The sequence below is a fragment of the Pituophis catenifer genome, unplaced genomic scaffold, assembly GCF_029215685.1.
Source record: "Pituophis catenifer annectens isolate HBS135680 unplaced genomic scaffold, rPitCat1.0.hap2 SCAF_2, whole genome shotgun sequence".
NCBI lineage: Eukaryota > Metazoa > Chordata > Lepidosauria > Squamata > Colubridae > Pituophis > Pituophis catenifer.
The window spans coordinates 34,896,193-34,915,919 of record NW_027256882.1 but is presented as its reverse complement, the minus strand read 5'-3'; the positions used below and the strand labels follow the sequence as shown (position 1 = coordinate 34,915,919).

Genomic DNA, 19,727 nt, shown 5'->3' with positions numbered 1-19,727 from the left:
GAATAATCTCTTCTCTGTTCAAGATGTAAGAGACAGACAATGTAAAATCCATTAATTCCCCCTTTTTTTTAACTTTCCAGTCTCCGATGCTAAAAGTAGAAGGCCTGTCTCCCGGCAACCTGCCCTTCTCACGTCTCAACATCAATCCTATCCATGTGGCGTCAATAAGGATTCTACCCTTGGCAGACCAAGAAAGTAAGTCCCTGGCAACAGTACGAAAAGTTCCTTCGCCATTTTGATCCACCTAAGTCAGGGGAGTCAAACTCGATTTCATTGAAGGCCGCATCAGGGTTGTGTTTGATCTCCGGGGGGGGTGTGGCCAGGGGGCATGGCCAGCTTGTCGTCACTCATGTCGGGCGAGCCTGTGGTCGCCTGAGGGCTCTGCCTGTGAAAACAGACTCCCGAGCTCCGTTTTTGGCTGCGATGGCCTCTTGCAACCCTCTGCCAGCGAAAACGCAAGCAGCCCTCCCAAGCTCAATTTTCGCTGGCAAAGGCACTCCGGGCCGGTCCTTCACTGTTTCCAGGGAAGCCCCGTGGACCAGTTCCGGCCTGCAGGCCTTGAGTTTGACACCCCTGACCTAAGTCGACTACCAGAGCTGTGAGCCAAAAGCAAATGTCCACCAGATGGCACAGAATATATATGATATATGATAGGGACCCGGTGGCTCAGTGGCTAAGACACTGAGCTTGTCGATCGAAAGGTCGGCAGTTCAGCAGTTAGAATCCCTAGTGCTGCGTAACGGGGTGAGCTCCTGTTACTTGTCCCAGCTTCTGCCAACCTAGCAGTTTGAAAGCACATTAAAAATGGAAATAGAAAAATAGGGACCACCTTTGGTGGGAAGGTAACAGCGTTCCGTGCGCCTTTGGCATTTAGTCATGCTGGCCACATGACCACGGAGACGTCTTCCGACAGCACTATCTCTTCAGCTTTGAAACGGAGATTTCAAAGAGTCGGGAACGACTAGCGCTTATGTGTGAGGGGAACATTTACCTTTACACTCTCTCTCTCTCTCTCTCTCTCTCTCTCTATATATATATATATATATATATATATATATATATATATATATATATACATATACATATACATATACATATACATATACATATACACATATACACATATATACATATATATATATATATATATATATATATATATATGTAGATCTTTGGTTATTCGGGTCTTCTCCCACGTAAAATTGGAAGACACTTCCAATTTTACGTGGGAGAAGACCCGAATAACCAAAGACCTACATACAAACACCCGCGAAAACCTGAGAAAACATATATATATATATATATATATATATATATATATATATATATATATATATATATATATATAGACTTGCAAATCTGGCTTTATATATATTTGCTGCCACTTATTGATCATTTGAATTTTTGCAAGCCAGATCTAGTGAACCCAAAGGTGGTTTTTTCAAAAGGCAATTGCAATTGGACCTTCCTTGGTTTTATGTCTAACATTTCACTTCTTCAGCTCTTCTTCACTTCAGAACTGAAGAAACATCTTGGATGAGAAGCAAGATGTTAAGAACCCCCCCCCCCCCCGCAAGAAAGTCCAGTTGACTTTTGGAAAAACCACCTTTGGGACAACTATGACCTGGCTGATGGAGAATCTCCATAGACAGATCTAGTGGAAGTACATCTACCTATGGAGTCCTTGGTTGTTTGTTTCCAGACATTTTGTTCCCCGATTAGATAACAGATGTTACCAACTAAGTAATTAGATCTTACCTAGTAAGGCAACAAAACATCTGCAAGCAAACAACCAAGCAGAGAAAGCCTCAAGGACTCCACAGTTCAACCCACAGAACTACATAGATGCTCTTCAATTGGTGCTACATCTACTTACCTTCACTTCAGAACCCACAGACACCGCTAAGAAGTAAGTCTATGGAGATTCTCAGTCATCTAGGTCATGGTTGTCCCAAAGGTGCTTCTTCCAAAAGCCAAATGGACTTTCTTTGTTTTGCTTGAAGACATTTCGCTTCTCATCCAAGAAGCTTCTTCAGTTCTGACTGAATGGTGGAGAATGGGCGGATTTATATTCCTTGCAGTCATCTGGTCGTTAGCGCTCTCTCTGAGAGTCATTGAAGCTACTTGGAGGTTTATCAGTTCTGACTTCAGTCAGAGCCGAAGAAGCTTCTTGGATGAGAAGCGAAACGTCTTCAAGCAAAACAAAGTCCAATCGCTTTTGGAAAAAGCACCTTTGGGGCAAGAATGTTGAAACCAGCCAAGGGTGTACAATGACATTTTTCAAACTTGGCAACTTCAAGACCAGTGGTGAAATTCAATTTTTTTTACTACCGGTTCTGTGGGTGTGGCTTGGTGTGGCTTGGTGGGCGTGGCTCGGTGGGCATGGCAGAGGAAGGATAGTGCAAAATCTCCATTCCCACCCCACTCCAGGGGGAAGGATATTGCAAAATCTCCATTCCCACCCCACTCTGGGGCCAGCCAGAGGTGGTATTTGCCGGTTCTCCAAACTTCTCAAAATTTCCGCTACCGGTTCTCCAGAACCTGTCAGAACCTGCTGGATTTCACCCCTGTTCAAGACATGTGGACTTCAACTCCCAAAATTCCCCATCCAGCTTCCCTGAAGGTTCCCCTTAATTCTCATCCCAGAAAAAAAAAAATGGGAGGAGTCTTTACAAAAAAAAACAAAACAGGAGCATTCTCCATTTTACTATTCAAAGCAGGCAAACCTGTTGATATAAATACAATGCCTGCAAACCCCAGGACCAGCACATCTGTTGGCTTTGCTGTTCAGGAACCAAATAGCTGGCTTTCCTTTTTCCGTTTCCTTTCTTAGCAGTTACTGAAACAGAATGAAAAGGGAAGTCGGCATACTGTAAAACCTGCTTCCAGCCTCTAATATCTGCTTTGTTTCCAATGGTATTTCAGCTCCATGGAAACCTGCAAGTCAGCCTTAGAAAATAAAAATTATGGATGCCCAGTGAATGTGACTGTCTTCTCAGAAAAACGAAACCACGGTAGCCCTCAACTTATGACTGTCATTGAACCTGTCATAATCACCACGTGATTATGCCTCATTTTACAACCTTTTTTGTGGCGGTCTTTAAGCAAACCTGGCAATCGTTGAACAAACAAATTTTCTCTAATGGGCTTTTTTTTTTTTTTTTGCTGGAAACCAGAAATGCTGGAAACTGCCCAATGGTGGGATTCAAATCATTTAACAACTGGTTCTCTGCCCTAATGACCGGCTGGGTGGGTGTGGCCATGGTGGGGCGTGGCCAGGGGATGTGACAGGCAGCACTCAGCCTCCTGCACCCGCCTGGGAGCAAAAAGGAAGTCACGGGGGACGCCAGCCTCCTGTGCCCTGTTTTGGGCCTAGTAGGCCTCCCTGCAGCCTCCTGGGAGCAAAAACAAGCCGCGGCGTGACTTCTGGAAGGGGCGGGAAGGGGAGGGGTGAGGCCAGCCAGCAATTTAACAAACAGTTCTGCCGAAGTGGTGCGAACCAGTTGAATCCCACCACTGAAACTGCCCCAAAACACTGTCAGGTGCCTGTGGCCATAAATGTGAGCCGGGTACCAAGTATCCATAATGCAATCATGTGACTGTCTGGGGGAAGTGGCCATCTTAATATTTGAAATCAAGTGAAAAGTCCTTCAGTGGTGGTCCATTGTAACTTCAAACAATCATTAAGCCACAGGTCGTAAAGTGAGGACTACAGGTAGTTCTCGGCTTACAACACTTCATTTAGTGACCGTTCAAAGTTACAATGGCACTGAAAAAAGTGTCTTATGGCCATTTTTCACAGTTACGATGTTGACAGCATCCCATCATCATGTGATCAAAATTCAGACGCATGACAACTGGTTCATATCTATGATGGTTGCTGTGTCCCAAGGTCACGTGATCCCCTTCTGCGACCTTCCGACAAGCAAAGTCAATGGGGAAGCCAGATTCATTTAACAACCATGTTAGTATCAACTGTAGGAATTCACTTAACAACTGTGGCATGAAAAGTTCGTAAAATGGGGCAAAACTGACTTAACAAATGTCTCACTTAAAAACAGAAATTTGGGACTCCATTGTGGTCATATGTCGAGGACTACCTGTAAGGGACAGGAGGATGGAGAGAATCCTGAAAGGATGAAGAAATTGGGAAAGCTTGCCTTCTAATAAATGAATTTGGCATTTGATAAATACCGGCCAATAAATGGTTATTTTGTGACTGATGATCCCTCAGCCCCATAGGAGTCATTTGGGTCTAAGGTTATTCCTCCCCTATGATAATCATTGTCTTTCAGCACCTATAACAGGTTAGCACTGACAATAGCAAGTAAACTTATATACTGCTTCACAGTGCTTTAGAACCCACTCTAAGGGGTTTACAAAGTCAAGCATACTGCCCCCAACAATCCGGGTCCTCATTTTACCAACCTCGGAAGGATGAAGGCTGAGTCAATCTTGAGCCGGTCAGGATCGAACTCTTGGCAGTGGACAGAGTTAGCATGCAATACTGCATTCTAACCACCGTGCCACCACAGAAAGTTCAATGGAGTCATCTGCACCAAATGTTGAGAAACACCAATATATGACAACTCAAAGTTACTTTTAATTGCAAGTTATCCCCATTTTCAATGTGCCCTATTGCGGGGTGTCAAACTCAATTTCATTGAGGGCCGCATCAGGGTTGTGTTTGACCTCGAAGGGCTGAGGGAGGGGGCGTGGCCAAGGGTGCGACATCACTCAGCCTCCTGCATCACTCTGCCAGCCAAAATGGGGCACAGGAGTTAATTACAAAATGTGGGCCTGATCCAGTGAGCTAGGGGTGTGAACTGCACAGAAAATACAGTTTTGTTTGGTTATGAAGAAATATCCCCAAAATCAGATGTAGACTAAATGTATGACTTTTAGCTACACATCTTCCCAGCAAACAGCAAATTTTGAAGCGCCTCCCCCCTGCCCCATTTTCACTAGCAGAGGCACCGCGGGCTGGTCCTTTGCTAATTTCTGAAGAACTGATAGCGGAAATTTTGAGTAGTTCAGAGAACCGGCAAATACCACCTCTGGCTGGCCCCAGAGTGGGGTGGGAATGGAGATTTTGCAATGTTTATTTATTTATTCATTTAATATAATTTGTATGCCGCCCTATCTCCGTAGGACTCAGGGCAGCTCACAACAAATAAAAACAAACCCAATAAAACATAAAATACATAAATATGCATACATAAAATACATAAATGTATAAGTAAATAATTTAAACATATATTAAAACCCATTAAAATCATCAAAAAACCCCTCAGTCCAGGCTGGGCGATGTGAACAGCCATGTTTTTAATTTGCGGCGGAAGGTGCGAAGGTCAGGATATCCTTCCCCTGCCATGCCCACTAAGCCACGCCCACAGAACCCCTGAGGCTGGCCCCACGGGCCAGATCTACTGGTAAGCACCCCACAGGCTGTATCCAGCCCACTGGCCTTGAGTTTGACTCACCTGTCCTATTATATTTCCAAGGTACGTTGTTGCCTGGTGGGAGCCTAGAGTTTTCTGTACAGGTGGTGAATGATGGATCAGCTGCAACGTTCACCTTTAATGTCCGAGATGACCTGGGCTTCATACAGAGCTTTAGACCTGTACAAGGTTTCCTGAGGACAGGAGAGAGCACCGTTCTCACGGCAACGTTTGTGGCCCCTGCCAAGAGCTCCAACTTTGCCTCAAGGTAGGATAGCAATACCAACTTTTTAGAAATCGTGTGTCAGGTCTGCCATCTTCAGCTTCTTCACTTTGCTGGCATCCTGCCATAAATTGCAAGGGAGTGAGGGGAGGAATTTGGGGCAGTAATACGTGGCCTGGGAATGAGAAGACAAACAGCGGAAGGGATGATGACACATTGACGAGAACCAGAGGTGCCAAACTGAAATAAACCAGCTTCCAAGGACACCTAGCCTGGGAACCAAATGCAAAATTGCAGGGAGAGGCGCCAAGTTCTGAGTCGTTCCCAAAACATCCACAAGGCATCCTATTGGATACTGGTCAAGGGGGGGGGAGGTCCAAGGAAAGAGGGGGAAAGTGTAATCTTTACATGGGAATGTTCAGATCTAGCTTTACAGTAGTGGCCAAAATTGTGGAAGCCTTTTGGAAAAAGTGTATTTTCTAAAACTAGCTAATAACAACACCTTTTTTTTTGGAGTAGTGCCATAAAATTATATATCAATGGAAGGATAATTAAGGAAGGATAATTAAGGATAATCAAGAATTTTATGAAGGATTTGCTATTAGAATAACAGTTACAGTATAAAGAAGAAAAGTGAAACACATAGAAAAAATGAGATATACAAAAATTTTCACCATAGAAAAAATGAGATATACAAAAATTATCACCATGTTAGTTAATACTTAGTTAGGTAACCTTTAGCATGAATTACAGCCTAACAACGTCTTCCCATGGAGTGAACCAAGTCTTTTAGTTCTGCAGCTGTTATATTGTGAAACCAAGATTGAAGGATTGCTTCTGTTAACTGGGTTTTATTGCTGGGTTGCTAATCATGTGACCGGGTGGCCATGGCTATGTGTATAGGGTAAGGTGAACAGATTTTAACATTGGTAAGAGGGACACCATTGTGGGCGTAGCTTATTGTGTGGGTGTGGCTTGGAGGCCATGTGACTGGGTGGGCGTGGCTAGCTGGTCATGTGACCGGGTGGCCATGGCTATGTGTATAGGGACTACTCAGAGGGCTGGAAAGTCATTTCTGACAGGTCCTCACACTTTTGACTGGTCCTCACACTTATGACCATCCTCACATTTATGCCCGTGCAGCATTCTTAACAACCATGTCACTCATTTCACAACTGCTTCTCTTCAACATGGTGACAAGATAGGGCAAAAACGTAAAATGTGAGGACAGTCGTAAGTTCGAGGACTGGTCAAAAGTGCGAGGACCAGTCAAAAATAACTTTTTCAGCCCTCTGCGTAGTCCATATGCACAAAAGGACTAACCAGAGGGCTGAAAAAAGTCATTTCTGACAGGTCCTCGCACTTTTGACTGGTCCTCACACTTATGACCATCCTCACATTTATGCCCGTGCAGCATTCTTAACAACCATGTCACTCATTTCACAACTGCTTCTCTTCACCATGGTGACAAGGTAGGGCAAAAACGTAAAATGTGAGGACAGTCGTAAGTTCGAGGACTGGTCAAAAGTGCGAGGACCAGTCAAAAATAACCTTTTCAGCCCTCTGAGTAGTCCATATGCACAAAAGGAGTAACCAGAGAGCTGAAAAAAGTCATTTCTGACAGGTCCTCGTACTTTTGACTGGTCCTCACACTTATGACCATCCTCACATTTATGCCCATGCAGCATTCTTAACAACCATGTCACTCATTTCACAACTGCTTCTCTTCACCATGATGACAAGATAGGGCAAAAATGTAAAATGTGAGGACAGTCGTAAGTTTGAGGGCTGGTCAAAAGTGCGAGGACCAGTCAAAAATAACTTTTTCAGCCCTCTGAGTAGTCCATATGCATAAAAGGATACAGCAATAGAGAGGGATGAAGGAAGGGGAGGGAAATTAGAGTAGGAGTGAGGGTAAGAGGGGGAGGAAGAGAGGAGGAGAAGGAGAAAGGAAGAGGAAGTGGGGAGGAGAAGAAGAGGGGGGGGAGAGAAAGTAAGAAGGAAAGAAAAGAGAGAGGTGGTAGGTTTGAGGAGAAAGATTGTTGTACAATAAAAAAGATGAAAGGGAAGAAAGCCAACCCCAAACAAATATAAAGATATTAAGATAAAGAATGAATGGTTAAACTTTAAAGAATAAGAGAGAACAAATATGAATAAATAGCAGTAATTAGAAACACACATACAAACATACAATGTATTTTCTTTGAACAGAGTATTTGGCCGGTTCACAAATTTAAACAGTGTTTAGTCACTTCAATTAAATTTACAATTTCTATATTTCCTTTTTGCCATATTTATTCCTCATCTATTTTTTTTAAAAAACCAATATTACCCTTCATCCTCATCTCTAATCTTAATCAAATTCAATTTTTCCCTTCTATTCTATATTATACCCCTTCCCATTGTCATCTATTTTTATATCCATCCTCACATTGTTTAATTATGTAATACAGTTGTTTAATACAAATTCAACATTTTAATATAAATCAATTAGTTATAAAACTATCTTTTTTATATATTAATCAATATGAACATGAATATTCCAATTATTTCCATGCAATCCAATTTCTTACAAATCAATTAATTATATTTACCAATAATAATAAACCAAATAATTTCCCCCATATATTCCTCTGAACCACAACTTAACCATTTCTGCTTTCAACACAATATACAATTAATATTATCTCAATTATTACAATTCCCTAGTTAAATACAGCTTTTTTTTCTTTTGTGTTTTAAAATCTTGAACTCTCCTCCTAAATTTCCCATTGTTTGCAGTTTTTCACCTACCTTTTTTGGGGAGGAAAAATAAAAATAAAAATAAATCTCTCTCTGCCTCATTTTGTCACGTTGCATCAAAGATCCTGGTTTCGGTTTCGTTTCTGCAGCTTAGCTAGGGGGAAAAAAAACTGCTTCAGGAACTCTTTACACTGATTGCCTGTAGGGCGGCCCTTTGAAGCCCCGGGCAAGAGTTTAAACAGTTTTTTTTTCCTCTAGCCATCAGCTGGGACTCAGGAGGCAGAATGAAAAATCGGGACTTTTTTGAAACGCCGCGGGACGCGGGACAAATTGCTAAAAATCGGGACTGTCCCGCCAAAAGCGGACGTCTGGTCACCTTAGTTATTAGCCATCAAACCTTAAAAATACACTTTTCCCAAAAGGTTTCCACAATTTTGGCCACAATTCCACAACCACTTAACTTTAGTAAAGAACCTATCACTTCAATCAAATGGAGTCAAGGGTCTTTCTTTCCTAAATGTCTAAATTGCAGCAGGTTTGATAACGTATTGCTAACTTAAGAACTGCATTTAACAGCTGTGGTAAGAAAGGTCCTAAAATGGGGCAAAATTCATTTAACAGTTCTCATTTAGCAACAGAAATGTTGGGCTCAATTGTGGTTAGTAGCTTTCCCCTCCTTCTACTGAATCCAGTTTCTAAACGATAATGGCTGGGTTTGGACAGCACATTAAGCCAAAACCCAATTACATTATGGTTTAGTGCAGGGGAAAAATGCACTTACCTTTGTTACTGGATTGCAAATGTGAGTGTGTGCACATCTTCTGCACATGCGCAGAGGGTCAGCACACAGGACGTGATGACGTCCAGGCGGGTGGGCGGAGCCTCCCACCACTGACCCTACCGGATTGCACGAACCGGATAGATCTTGCTGTATTTCACCATTGGTTTAGTGCAATATATAAACCCAGTTGTTAGAAAACCACTTCCTGCCTCAATCATTCATGCCCTCTTTAGGCAACCTTCCATTTATTCCAACATTTATCTATTATTTATCTATTATTATTTATCTAACACTATCTTATTTATTGACTTGGATTAAAAGGAAAGATTCCTTAGAGGGAATCTTGAAGCCGGTAGGATTGCAGTTCCAGTACTTAATCTTGGAGAGAGACAGTCTGAAAGCCAAGTTTTGTAACTTTCTTGGCTCCTTTCAATTATTATAAATTTGAAATTGGGTCCAGGGCCGGATTTTCCTATAGGCTAACTAGGCTTCAGCCTAGGGCCTCAAGATCAAGAGGGGCCTACACAGTGGTGGGATTCTGGGGGTTCGGCCGAACCCTTTGTTAAATTGCTGGCTCGCCCGCCCCTCGCCTCCCACCCGTGCGGCGCCAGCCTACTGTAGCCAGGGGTAGGCAATTGTGGCTTTTTTACAACCTGTGGACTTCAACTTCCAGAATTCCTGAGACAGCTTGGCTGTCTCAGGAATTCTGGGAGTTGAAGGCCACAGGTTGTAAAAGAGCCACACTTGCCCACCCCTTCCCTAGCCTGAGTTCCGCTGCCTGGGATCCACGCAAGAGAGCAGGATGGAGAAAGCAGCTTCCACGCCTTCACTCACCCTCACTCTCTGCTCTGTTGGATTGCCGGCCGTTCGCTTACCCCGCCCACTCCCAATCTATTGCTGCCTCCGATGGCTAGAGGGAAAAAAAAACTTCAAATTCTTGCCGCGGGGCTTCAAAGGGCCACCCTAGAGCCAGTGGTGCACCCGAACCCTTTGTTAAATTGCTGGCTTGCCCTGCCCCTCCGCACCACTATTTATTGCCAATAAATAGTGGTGGGTGAGGGGCGGGGGAGCCAGCAATTTAACAAAGGGTTTGGTGGTTTTTTTGTAATTTTATTGGCCCACGGAGCTTCAGCATAGGCTAATTGGCCTCCCGGCTCTCAGCTGATTCGTCTCAGATGTTTTGCTCAGGGCTCTTCTGCTTCCTTGCAAAGAGTGCTGATTTTTTTCCCCCTAGCTATGCTGAGAAACGAAACTGAAACTGCTTTGCTGTTGCTGCAAGGTTGGAAAATTAGGCAGGCAGAATTCTTTTCTTTTTCCTCACCAAAAAAGGTAGGTGCAAACAATGGGAAATTTAGGGAAAAAGAGGAGAGTACAGGATTTTAAAACACAAAAGAAAAAAAGCTCTATTTAACTAGGGAATTGTAATAATTGAGATACTATTAATTGTATATTTCTGAAAGCAGAAATGGTTAAGTTGTGGTTTGGAGGAATATATGGGGGAAATTATTTGGTTTATTATTATTGGTAAATATAATTAATTGATTTGTAAGAAATTGTATTGCATGGAAATAATTGGAATATTCATATTCATATTGATTAATATACAAAAAAGGTAGTTATATAACTAATTGATTTATATTAAAATGTTGAATTTATATTAAACAACTAATATTACATAATTAACCAATGTGAGGATGGATATAAAAATAGATGACAATGGGAAGAGGTATAATATAGAATAGAAGAGAAAAATTGAATTTGATTAAGATTAGAGATGAGGATGAAGGGTAATATTGGTTTTTTACAAAAATAGATGAGGAATAAATATGGCAAAAAGGAAATATAGAAATTGTAAATTTAATTGAAATGACTAAACACTGTTTAAATTTGTGAACCGGCCAAATACTCTGTTCAAAGAAAATACATTGTATGTTTGTATGTGTGTTTCTAATTATTGTTATTTATTCATATTTGTTCTCTTTTATTCTTTAAAGTTTAACAATTCATTCTTTATCTTAATATCTTTATATTTGTTTGGGGTTGGTTTTCTTGCCTTTCATCTTTTTTATTGTACAGCAATCTTTCTCCTCAAACCTACCACCTCTCTCTTTTCTTTTCTTTTCTTTCCTTCTTACTTTCTCTTCCTCCCCCTCTTCTTCTCTCCCTACTTCCTCTTCCTTTCTCCTTCTCCTCCTCTCTTCCTCCCTCTCTTACCCTCACTCCTACTCTAATTTCCCTTCCCTTTCTTCATCCCTCTCTTTTGCTGTATCCTTTTATGCATATGGACTACTCAGAGGGCTGAAAAAGTTATTTCTGACTGGTCCTCGCACTTTTGACCAGTCCTCGAACTTACGACTGTCCTCACATTTTACGTTTTTGCCCTATCTTGTCACCATGGTGAAGAGAAGCAGTTGTGAAATGAGTGACACGGTTGTTAAGAATGCTACAATGGACATAAATGATGACCAGTCATAAGTGCGAAGACCGGTCAAAAATGTGAGGACTTGTCAGAAATCAGTTTTTTCAGCCCTCTGGGTAGTCCTTTTGTGCATATGGACTACTCAGAGGGCTGAAAAAGTTATTTTTGACTGGTCCTCGCACTTTTGACCAGTCCTCGAACTTACGACTGTCCTCACATTTTATGTTTTTGCCCTATCTTGTCACCATGGTGAAGAGAAGCAGTTGTGAAATGAGTGACATGGTTGTTAAGAAAGCTGCACGGGCATAAATGTGATGATGGTCATAAGTGTGAGGACCGGTCAAAAGTGCGAGGCCCAGTCAGAAATGACTTTTTTCAGCCCTCTGAGTAGTCATAGCCACGCCCACACGGTCACATGACGAGCTACCCACGCCTACACAGTCACGTGACCAGCTAGCCACGTCCACCCAGTCACATGATTGCCAAGCCATACCCCCAACTAAGCCATGCCCACAGAACCTGTTGTTAAAAGAATTGAATCCCACCACTGGTGAAAGGGCCTCATAAGTGGAATAGCCTAGGGCCTCTTTTCATCTAAATCCTGCCCTGATTGGGTCAGAGCCAGCCCAGAATAGCAATGTAAGTGCTGGGTTGTCTAAAGCAGTGTTCCCCAACCATTCCGGCTTTGTGGACTGGTCGGGTGGGGGGAGAGGAAATGGACCCGTGCGAGCGGCAGGTATGCATGCTCGCACACACAGCTCAATTTGCGTGAACAGTGGGCACTCGGACGCACGCGTGAAGCTCCATTTGTGCTGGAGTTTCATGTGTGTGCACAAGTACCCACCGCTCACACAAATGGAGCTGCATCCATGCACTTGCCCGCAGCTTGTGTGACCCGGTTCCAAATAAGGTCACAGCCCAGTACTGGGCCACAGCCTGGGGGTCGGGGACCCCTAGTCTAAAGGTTGGGGGGCTTTTCATATCACCCTTCTGTCAGAGTTTGTTGCAGCACACACAAGCAGACTATTAAGCAGGATTCAAAACGTCTTTATATACATAACAACACATAAGGCATACAATACCCTTGTAGGTTTTTCCACGTTGTAGAGAAGAGAAATAGCAAGTACAAACACAGCACAAAATGAAGCACAAAATGGAGGAGGCAAAATGGAGGAGAGGAGAAGCTAGTGCCCTCAAGCTTATATACAGAACAGTTAAGCCACACCCAGGCTCCAAACTGTCTCTTATACAACAAATACTATGTTTCAGTTACCAAACAGCCCTCATTGGCTGACCTGTTGCTATGCCCTATTCCAGTTTATGAATATATTCTGACACCTTCCAAAGATATACCTGCATTATTAACAATCACCACTAATCTTTCTTTCAGTCTTGCAACATTTACAGCGAAAACCAGTTCATCGCAAAACTACATGACTCTGCTCATCTCTGTCATTCCCAAAACAGCCTTGGTGAGTCTCCTTTACTCTCAAGGTTTACTCTCAAACTTCTGAAAATGTCTTTGTGTGTCCTATATTGCAGTCTTTCTAGACCTTAGCAACTTCCAAGATACGTGGACTTCAGTTCCCAGAATTCCTCAACCAAGGAGAGCATCATAATCTATTTATTATTTATTTATTTTGTCAAGCATGTATAAGATAACAGATATAAATATAAACATAATTATGAATACATGAAATGGATACGAATAAATGGGACATTAGGACAGGGACAATAGGTATGCTGGTGCTCTTATGCACGCCCCTTGCAGACCTCTTAGGAATGGGGTGAGGACAACAGTAGACAAGTCTAAGGTTAAAGTTTTAGGGGTTTGGGGAAGAAACCACAGAGTCAGGTAGTGCATTCCAGGCATTGACCACTCTGTTACTGAAGTCACTGTATTTTCTGCAATCTAGTTTGGATCTGTTTACCTTAAGTTTGTACCTATTGTGTGCTCGCGTATTGTTGTGGTTGAAGCTGCAGTACTCATTGACAGGTAGGACATTGTAGCAGATAATTTTATATACTACGCTTAGGTCGGACCGAAGATGGTGAAGTTCTAAATTGTCTAAGCCCAAAATTATAAGCCTGGTGGCATAAGGTATTCTGTTGCGAGCAGAGGAGTGGAGTACTCTTCTCGTGAAATCTGGACTCTGGAATCTCTCAATTGTATTAATGTCCGATACACAGTGTGGGTTCCAGACAGCTGTATGAGCTGTACAGATGAGCTGTATTCTTGGTTTTTTTCCCCCTAGGTTTTGCCCGCTCCAGTTTTGGTTCTCTGCCTTGTCACGATCCAGACCAATATTTTAGGACACGCGGGTGTCAAACTCATGGTGTCATGTTGCCGTTACTTGACGTATCGTGATGTTTTTCCACTTCGCGGAGCTGGGCTGGCCGTGGCTTGCGCCATGTGATGCATCCGGCCTATGGACCGCCAATTTGACACCCCTGTCTTAGGAGAAACAACTGTTGCTCCTCCAAAAAACAAGAAAAATACAAGCACAGATTAAAATGGAGCCACTTTGTTTTAAATTAGCTAAATTTAAATCAGGTTCTGACAGGTTCCGGAGCACTGGTAGCGGAAATTTTGAGCCGTTCGGAGAACCGGCAAATACCACCTCTGGTTGGTCCCAGAGTGGGATGGGAATTGAGATTTTGCAATATCCTTCCCCTGGAGTGGGGTGGGAATGGAGATTTTGCAATATCCTTCCCCTGGAGTGGGGAGGGAATGGGGATTTTGCAGTATCCTTCCCCCAGGAGTGGGGTGGGAATGGAGATTTTGCAATATCCTTCCCCTGGAGTGGGGTAGAAATGGAGATTTTGCAGTATCCTTCCCCTACCATGCCCACCAAGCCACACCACACCCACCAAGCCACGCCCACAGAAGCGGAAGTAAAAAAATTTGGATTTCACCACCGAGTCACAGTACATCTTTGAGGCTTTCGAAGGTCTCACAGCCTAGGATTCTGTATCAAGGGAAAGACAGCAAAGAGGCTGGTAAAGTTTATAGATGATTAAAGTCACATGCATTTTGCTCAGCTGGTAGGGACAATATGGACATTTCCATTTAATTTTTCTTGGCAACCATGCAGAAGTTAACTAGCCCTTCTTCTTACCCTTTCCCAAGATGGGGTTTCAACTTCCAGCCTACCCACAGTCCTCAGATACCTGGTTGCCTTCACATCTATCTTTGTTTTGCTTATTGAGATCAGCTACATATGAGATTACTGTTCAATCAAGCACAAATACCATTTTAACCACTCTACAAAGCCTTAGTTAGACCATGCCTAGAGTACTGCACTTTTGGTCACCACCAGTGGTAAAATGTACTTACCTCTCCTACTCGCTCATTTCGCGCACGGGCCATCATCTGCGCATGTGCAGATGGTCAAAACTGGGATGTGATGATGTCCCTGTTTGGGGGGGGGTGGAGCAGGGATGGATTCTACTTACCTTTACTACTGGTTCGCATTGCGCTCACGCACGCATGCACTCTTCTGCGCATGCACAGATCACCTATGATGACGTCCGGGTCAGTGGGCCAAGCCTCCCGCTGGTTTTACTACCGGTGCTTGCGAACCGGTCCAAACTGGGGGCAACCCACCACTGGGGTGGAGCCTCCCGCCACTGGCACTACCAGCTCTCTGAACTACCCGCCCCCGGAGCTACTGGCTCTCCGAACTACCTGCCGCCGGCGCTACCAGCTCTCCGAACTACCCACCGCCGGCGCTACCAGCTTCCGTGAGCCGGATAGAGGCAGCAGCATTTCACCCCTGGTCACCACACTATAAAAAAGATGTTGAGAGTGCAGAGAAGAGCAACCAGGATGATTAGGGGCCTGGACGCTCAAAGATGTTGAGACTTTGCTAGAAGTGCAAAGCAGAGCAACTATTAAATTGATTAAAGTCATGGAGACTAAAACATAATGGTGAACGGTTGCTGGAACTGGGCTTGGCTAGTCTAGTGAAGAGAAGAGAAGGACCAGGGGAGACATGATAGCAGTCTTCCAATATTTGAGGGGCTGCCACAGAGAGGAAGGGATCAAGCTGTTTTCCAAAGCACCTGAAGGCCAGACAAGGAATAATGGATGGAAACCGAACAAGGAAAGATTCAACCTGGAAATAACGATAAGGACAGTGAGAACAATCAACCAATGGAACCGCTTGCCTCCATAAGTTGTGGGTGCTTCATCACTGGAAGCTTTCCAGAATAGATTGGACTGCCATTTGTCAAAAATGGTGTAGGGTCTGCTTAGGTAGGGGGTTGGACTAGATGACCTACAAGATCCCTTCCAACTCTGTTAATCTGGATCTAAATCTCTAGTCACAAGAAGGATTAATAGATATGTGCTCTTCCTCCAGGAAACTGAAGAAAACCCACCAGTCTATCACCTTCTCCAATTCTATATGCCTTGTGGAGCTGACAGCCAGCAAAGACCCAACTGCTCTCAACACACCTGGAACATGACATTTTCTGCTGAGGGTGCTGAAGCTGCTGTTAATGTCCAGATCAGCCCAGATCCCAGCGCTTTATCTTGTCACTCAGAAAAGGAAGGTAGCAATAAGAAGCTTATCTGTGATTACAAGTACGTACCTCTGTTTTCTGAACAACTGTATTACAGAACGTAGAGTTGTCAACCTGCTGCTCTCAGATGTACCTGAGCAATTTTTATTTATTTATTTAGAACATTTATATAGCTGCCTACTCGCTCACAGCGACTCTAGGCGGCTTTGTTGTTGTTGTTGTTAGATGCGAAGTTGTGTCTGACCCATCGCAACCCCATGGACAACATTCCTCCAGGCCTTCCTGTCCTCTACCATCCCCCGGAGTCCATTTAAGCTCACGTCGGCTGCTTCAGTGACTCCATCCAGCCACTTTATTCTCTGTCGTCCCTTTCTTCTTTTGCCCTCAATCTTTCCCAGCATTAAGCTCTTCTCCAGGGAGTCCTTCCTTCTCATTAGGTGGCCAAAGTAGTTGAGTTTCATCTTCAGGATCTGGCCTTCTAAAGAGCAGTCAGGGCTGATCTCTTCTAGGACTGACTAGGCGGTTTACAAACAGTAAAAATCACAAAATTGGGGGGGGGGGCAGAGATAAAAATAAAAAAGATAAAAAAAGATAAAAAACAGTAACCCACCACCCACCCACCTCCTGCCTCAGCACATGATTAAATAAGCCATTTTAGGGGCTCCTTCACACTTTGGCTTCCCCAGGCCTGCTGGCAAAACCACATCTTCAGGGCCTTCTGTAAGATTGCCAAAGTGGGGGCCAGTCTAATTTCTGGAGGGATGATGTTCCAGAGAGAGGGAGCCACCATAGAGAAGGCCCTTTTTCTGGGTCCCAAAAGATCTAACTCCTTAGGGGACGAGACCCGCAGTGTGGTGACACAGTAGTTAGAATGCAGTATTGCAAGCTACTTCTGCTACCTGCCAGCTGCCTACGATTTGGCAGTTCGAATCTCACCAGGCTCAAGGTTGACTCAGCTTTCTATCCTTCCAAAGTTGATAAAATGAAGACCCAGATTGTTGGGTCATTAAGGATGTGTTGGAGATAAGCTTGCAGAATTCCTAATGAGCTGGACCTTTGGAAATCCTGGAGCGATTGCTCTACATGGGGCTGCCCTTGAAAAGCATCCGGAAGCTCCAGTTGGTCCAAAATGCAGCGGCCTGCATGATTTTGTACAGACCTCGGTGTGCATATCTGCCATCTCTACTGCAGGAGCTGCATTGGTTGCCGATTTGCTTCTAGGTGCAATTCAAAGTGCTGGTTGTCACTTTTAAAGCCCTTCATGGTTTGGGACCATGTTATCTGAGGGACCATCTCTTGCCGGTCACATCCACCTGACCCACTAGAATGGGGAGGCAAGAAATAGCAATAGCACTTAGACTTATATACTGCTTCAGAGTGCTTTAACAGCCCTCTCTAAGTGGTTTACAGAATCAGCATATTGCCCCCAACAATCTGGGTCCTCATTTTACCCACCTCGGAAGTATGGAAGGCCGAGTCAATCTTGAGCCGGTGAGGATCAAACTGCCAAATGGCTGGCAGCCATCTCTCAGCAGAAGTAGCCTGCAGTACTGCATTATAAACCACTGCAGCACCACATACACACATATGTATGTGTGTATAGGTATATAGGTATTTGTTTTCTGAGGTTTTCGCGGGTGTTTGTATGTAGGTCTTTGGTTATTCGGGTTTTCTCCCGCGTAAAATTGGAGGTTTCTTGGCAACGTTTCGACGAAGTCTCATTTGTCATCTTCAGGCTAGTGTTCTCGGCTTCGTGCTTCTAGGAGCAATGTGTGTGATCGCAGCAGTTTCTTCCTTTTAACTGCCAGTGGGGGTGTGAACTGATTGGGTGGGAGCTTGGCTGTGTTCTGATTGGGCGGAGGTGTGTTCTGATTGGTTGGGGGTTTGGCTGTGCTCTGATTGGATGGGGGGTTGGCTGTGCTCTGATTGGATGGGTGTGTGTTCTGTTTAGGTGGGGGCTTGGTTGTGCTCGGGTTAGTCTGAGTAGCAGGGGGATTTGAGCTGGTGAGCTGTGTTGCTGTTGTTTGGCTTCGTGTTCGTGGCCGTGCTACCTCTTCATGGTGGGTGTCAGTCTGCTTCATGTATGAATTGGAGGGGTTTAAAGTGGCTAATGATGCAGCTGTGGTCTGGCTTCTGGTCCGGGGTCGTGCCTCATCATCAGTGTGGGTTTGAGTCTGCTTTCTGCGTGGATGTGTGCTGGTTACATCCTGTGTGGCTCTCGCGAGTGTGGGTCTGGTGTCATTCTTTGTGTTAGGGACACGTTTGTCAATAAGGGCGGGTTTCCAAATGGCTGGTAGGTGGGAGGTATCATCTCGTTTATTCATGCTGTGTGGACGTTTTTCTATCTCGATGGCTTCTCTGATTATTCTGTTGTTAAAGTGTTCAGTTTTGGTGATAGTTCTGGTCTTTTTAAAGTCAATATCATGTCCTGTGGCTTTGAGGTGTTGGACCAGGGAAGAAGTTGGTTCCTCTTTTCTGACTGTGTTCTTGTGTTCTTCAATGTGTGCACTTATTCTTCTGTTGGTTTGTCCGATGTATGTGGTGGGGCAGGCGGTGCATGGGATTTCATATACTCCTTGATTTTCTAAGTCAATTATTTAAATTTCTATCTCAATTGAGTTTCTAATTCCTTTATCCTGACTGTATTGCCTGAGGGAATTCAGAGTCTGCTTTTCTTTCATCTTGCTATCACTCCAGTTCAATAAAAGGTTTCTTTTGAAATGCCAAGAGTTTCAAGAGTCTTTACTTTCTTGAACAAGGAGGAGAGGCCGGATCTTACAGCTGCTTACCTTCTAAAGCAGCCCCGGTCAGTAGAACAGCAGAGGTGTAGAAATCAGCTGTGCTGCATGAATCACCTGAGCTAGAAGGAAGGAAATATAGGACAGGATAGGGCAGGGGCAGATCGGTGGGGCCAGCTGATGGTCAGAACTACCGGTTCTCTAGAACTGGTCTGAACCGGCAGCAGCCCACCACTGATTACATGGGACTTCCCTTGAAGACTATCTGGAAGCTGCAATTGATCCAGATTCTGGTGACATGAGCAGTTATGGACACATCACGTTATGTTTGTGTTACACATTTTTTTACTCATGTTTCACTGGCTTCCTTATGCTTCTGGGTGGAATTCAAGGTGCTGGTTATCACCTACCACCTTCATGGTATGATGGGGCCAATATAGCTGAAGGACCATGTTTCTCCACTTGTTTCTATGTGCTTCATCAGGTCTGACAGGAAGTACACATTCCGGTTCCCATCAATAAACATATCTAGGAGGACCCAGAAAATGTATCTTTTTGGGTTGCACACCTGATCTCTGGAATGTCATTGCCCTCTGACTCTACCAGCCTTTCAGAAAGCTCTTAAGGAGTGTTAATTTACCATCTCCTGCTTAGCATCTTCTATGTTTATCTCCTCTCTAGGTCCAGCTGCTGTTCTCCTTTAGCAGAAGTCCTGATCAGTGATGAGAATGGCAACGTGAACAATTTCACCGTAGATCACAACACACAGCCTCCCACACCAGCCTTGTGAGTTCTGACCTACTTGAATTTTTGAAGCTGCCTTGTTTGGAATCAAATAAATCAGCGGCCTGCAACC

The 19,727-nt window shown here is 44.0% G+C and overlaps 1 protein-coding gene across 1 annotated transcript in view; it reads left to right on the top strand.

Annotated features, from left to right (window-relative positions):
• LOC139310093 (hemicentin-1-like) overlaps window positions 1–19,727 on the top strand; it is a 46,073-nt gene that overhangs the window by 19,012 nt on the left and 7,334 nt on the right. Inside the window, exons 6-10 of the mRNA XM_070934252.1 lie at window positions 81–195; window positions 5,505–5,709; window positions 12,997–13,078; window positions 15,971–16,194; window positions 19,553–19,657. Of these exons, the coding sequence (XP_070790353.1) occupies window positions 81–195; window positions 5,505–5,709; window positions 12,997–13,078; window positions 15,971–16,194; window positions 19,553–19,657 (731 nt within the window). The remainder of the gene's footprint in view (window positions 1–80; window positions 196–5,504; window positions 5,710–12,996; window positions 13,079–15,970; window positions 16,195–19,552; window positions 19,658–19,727) is intronic.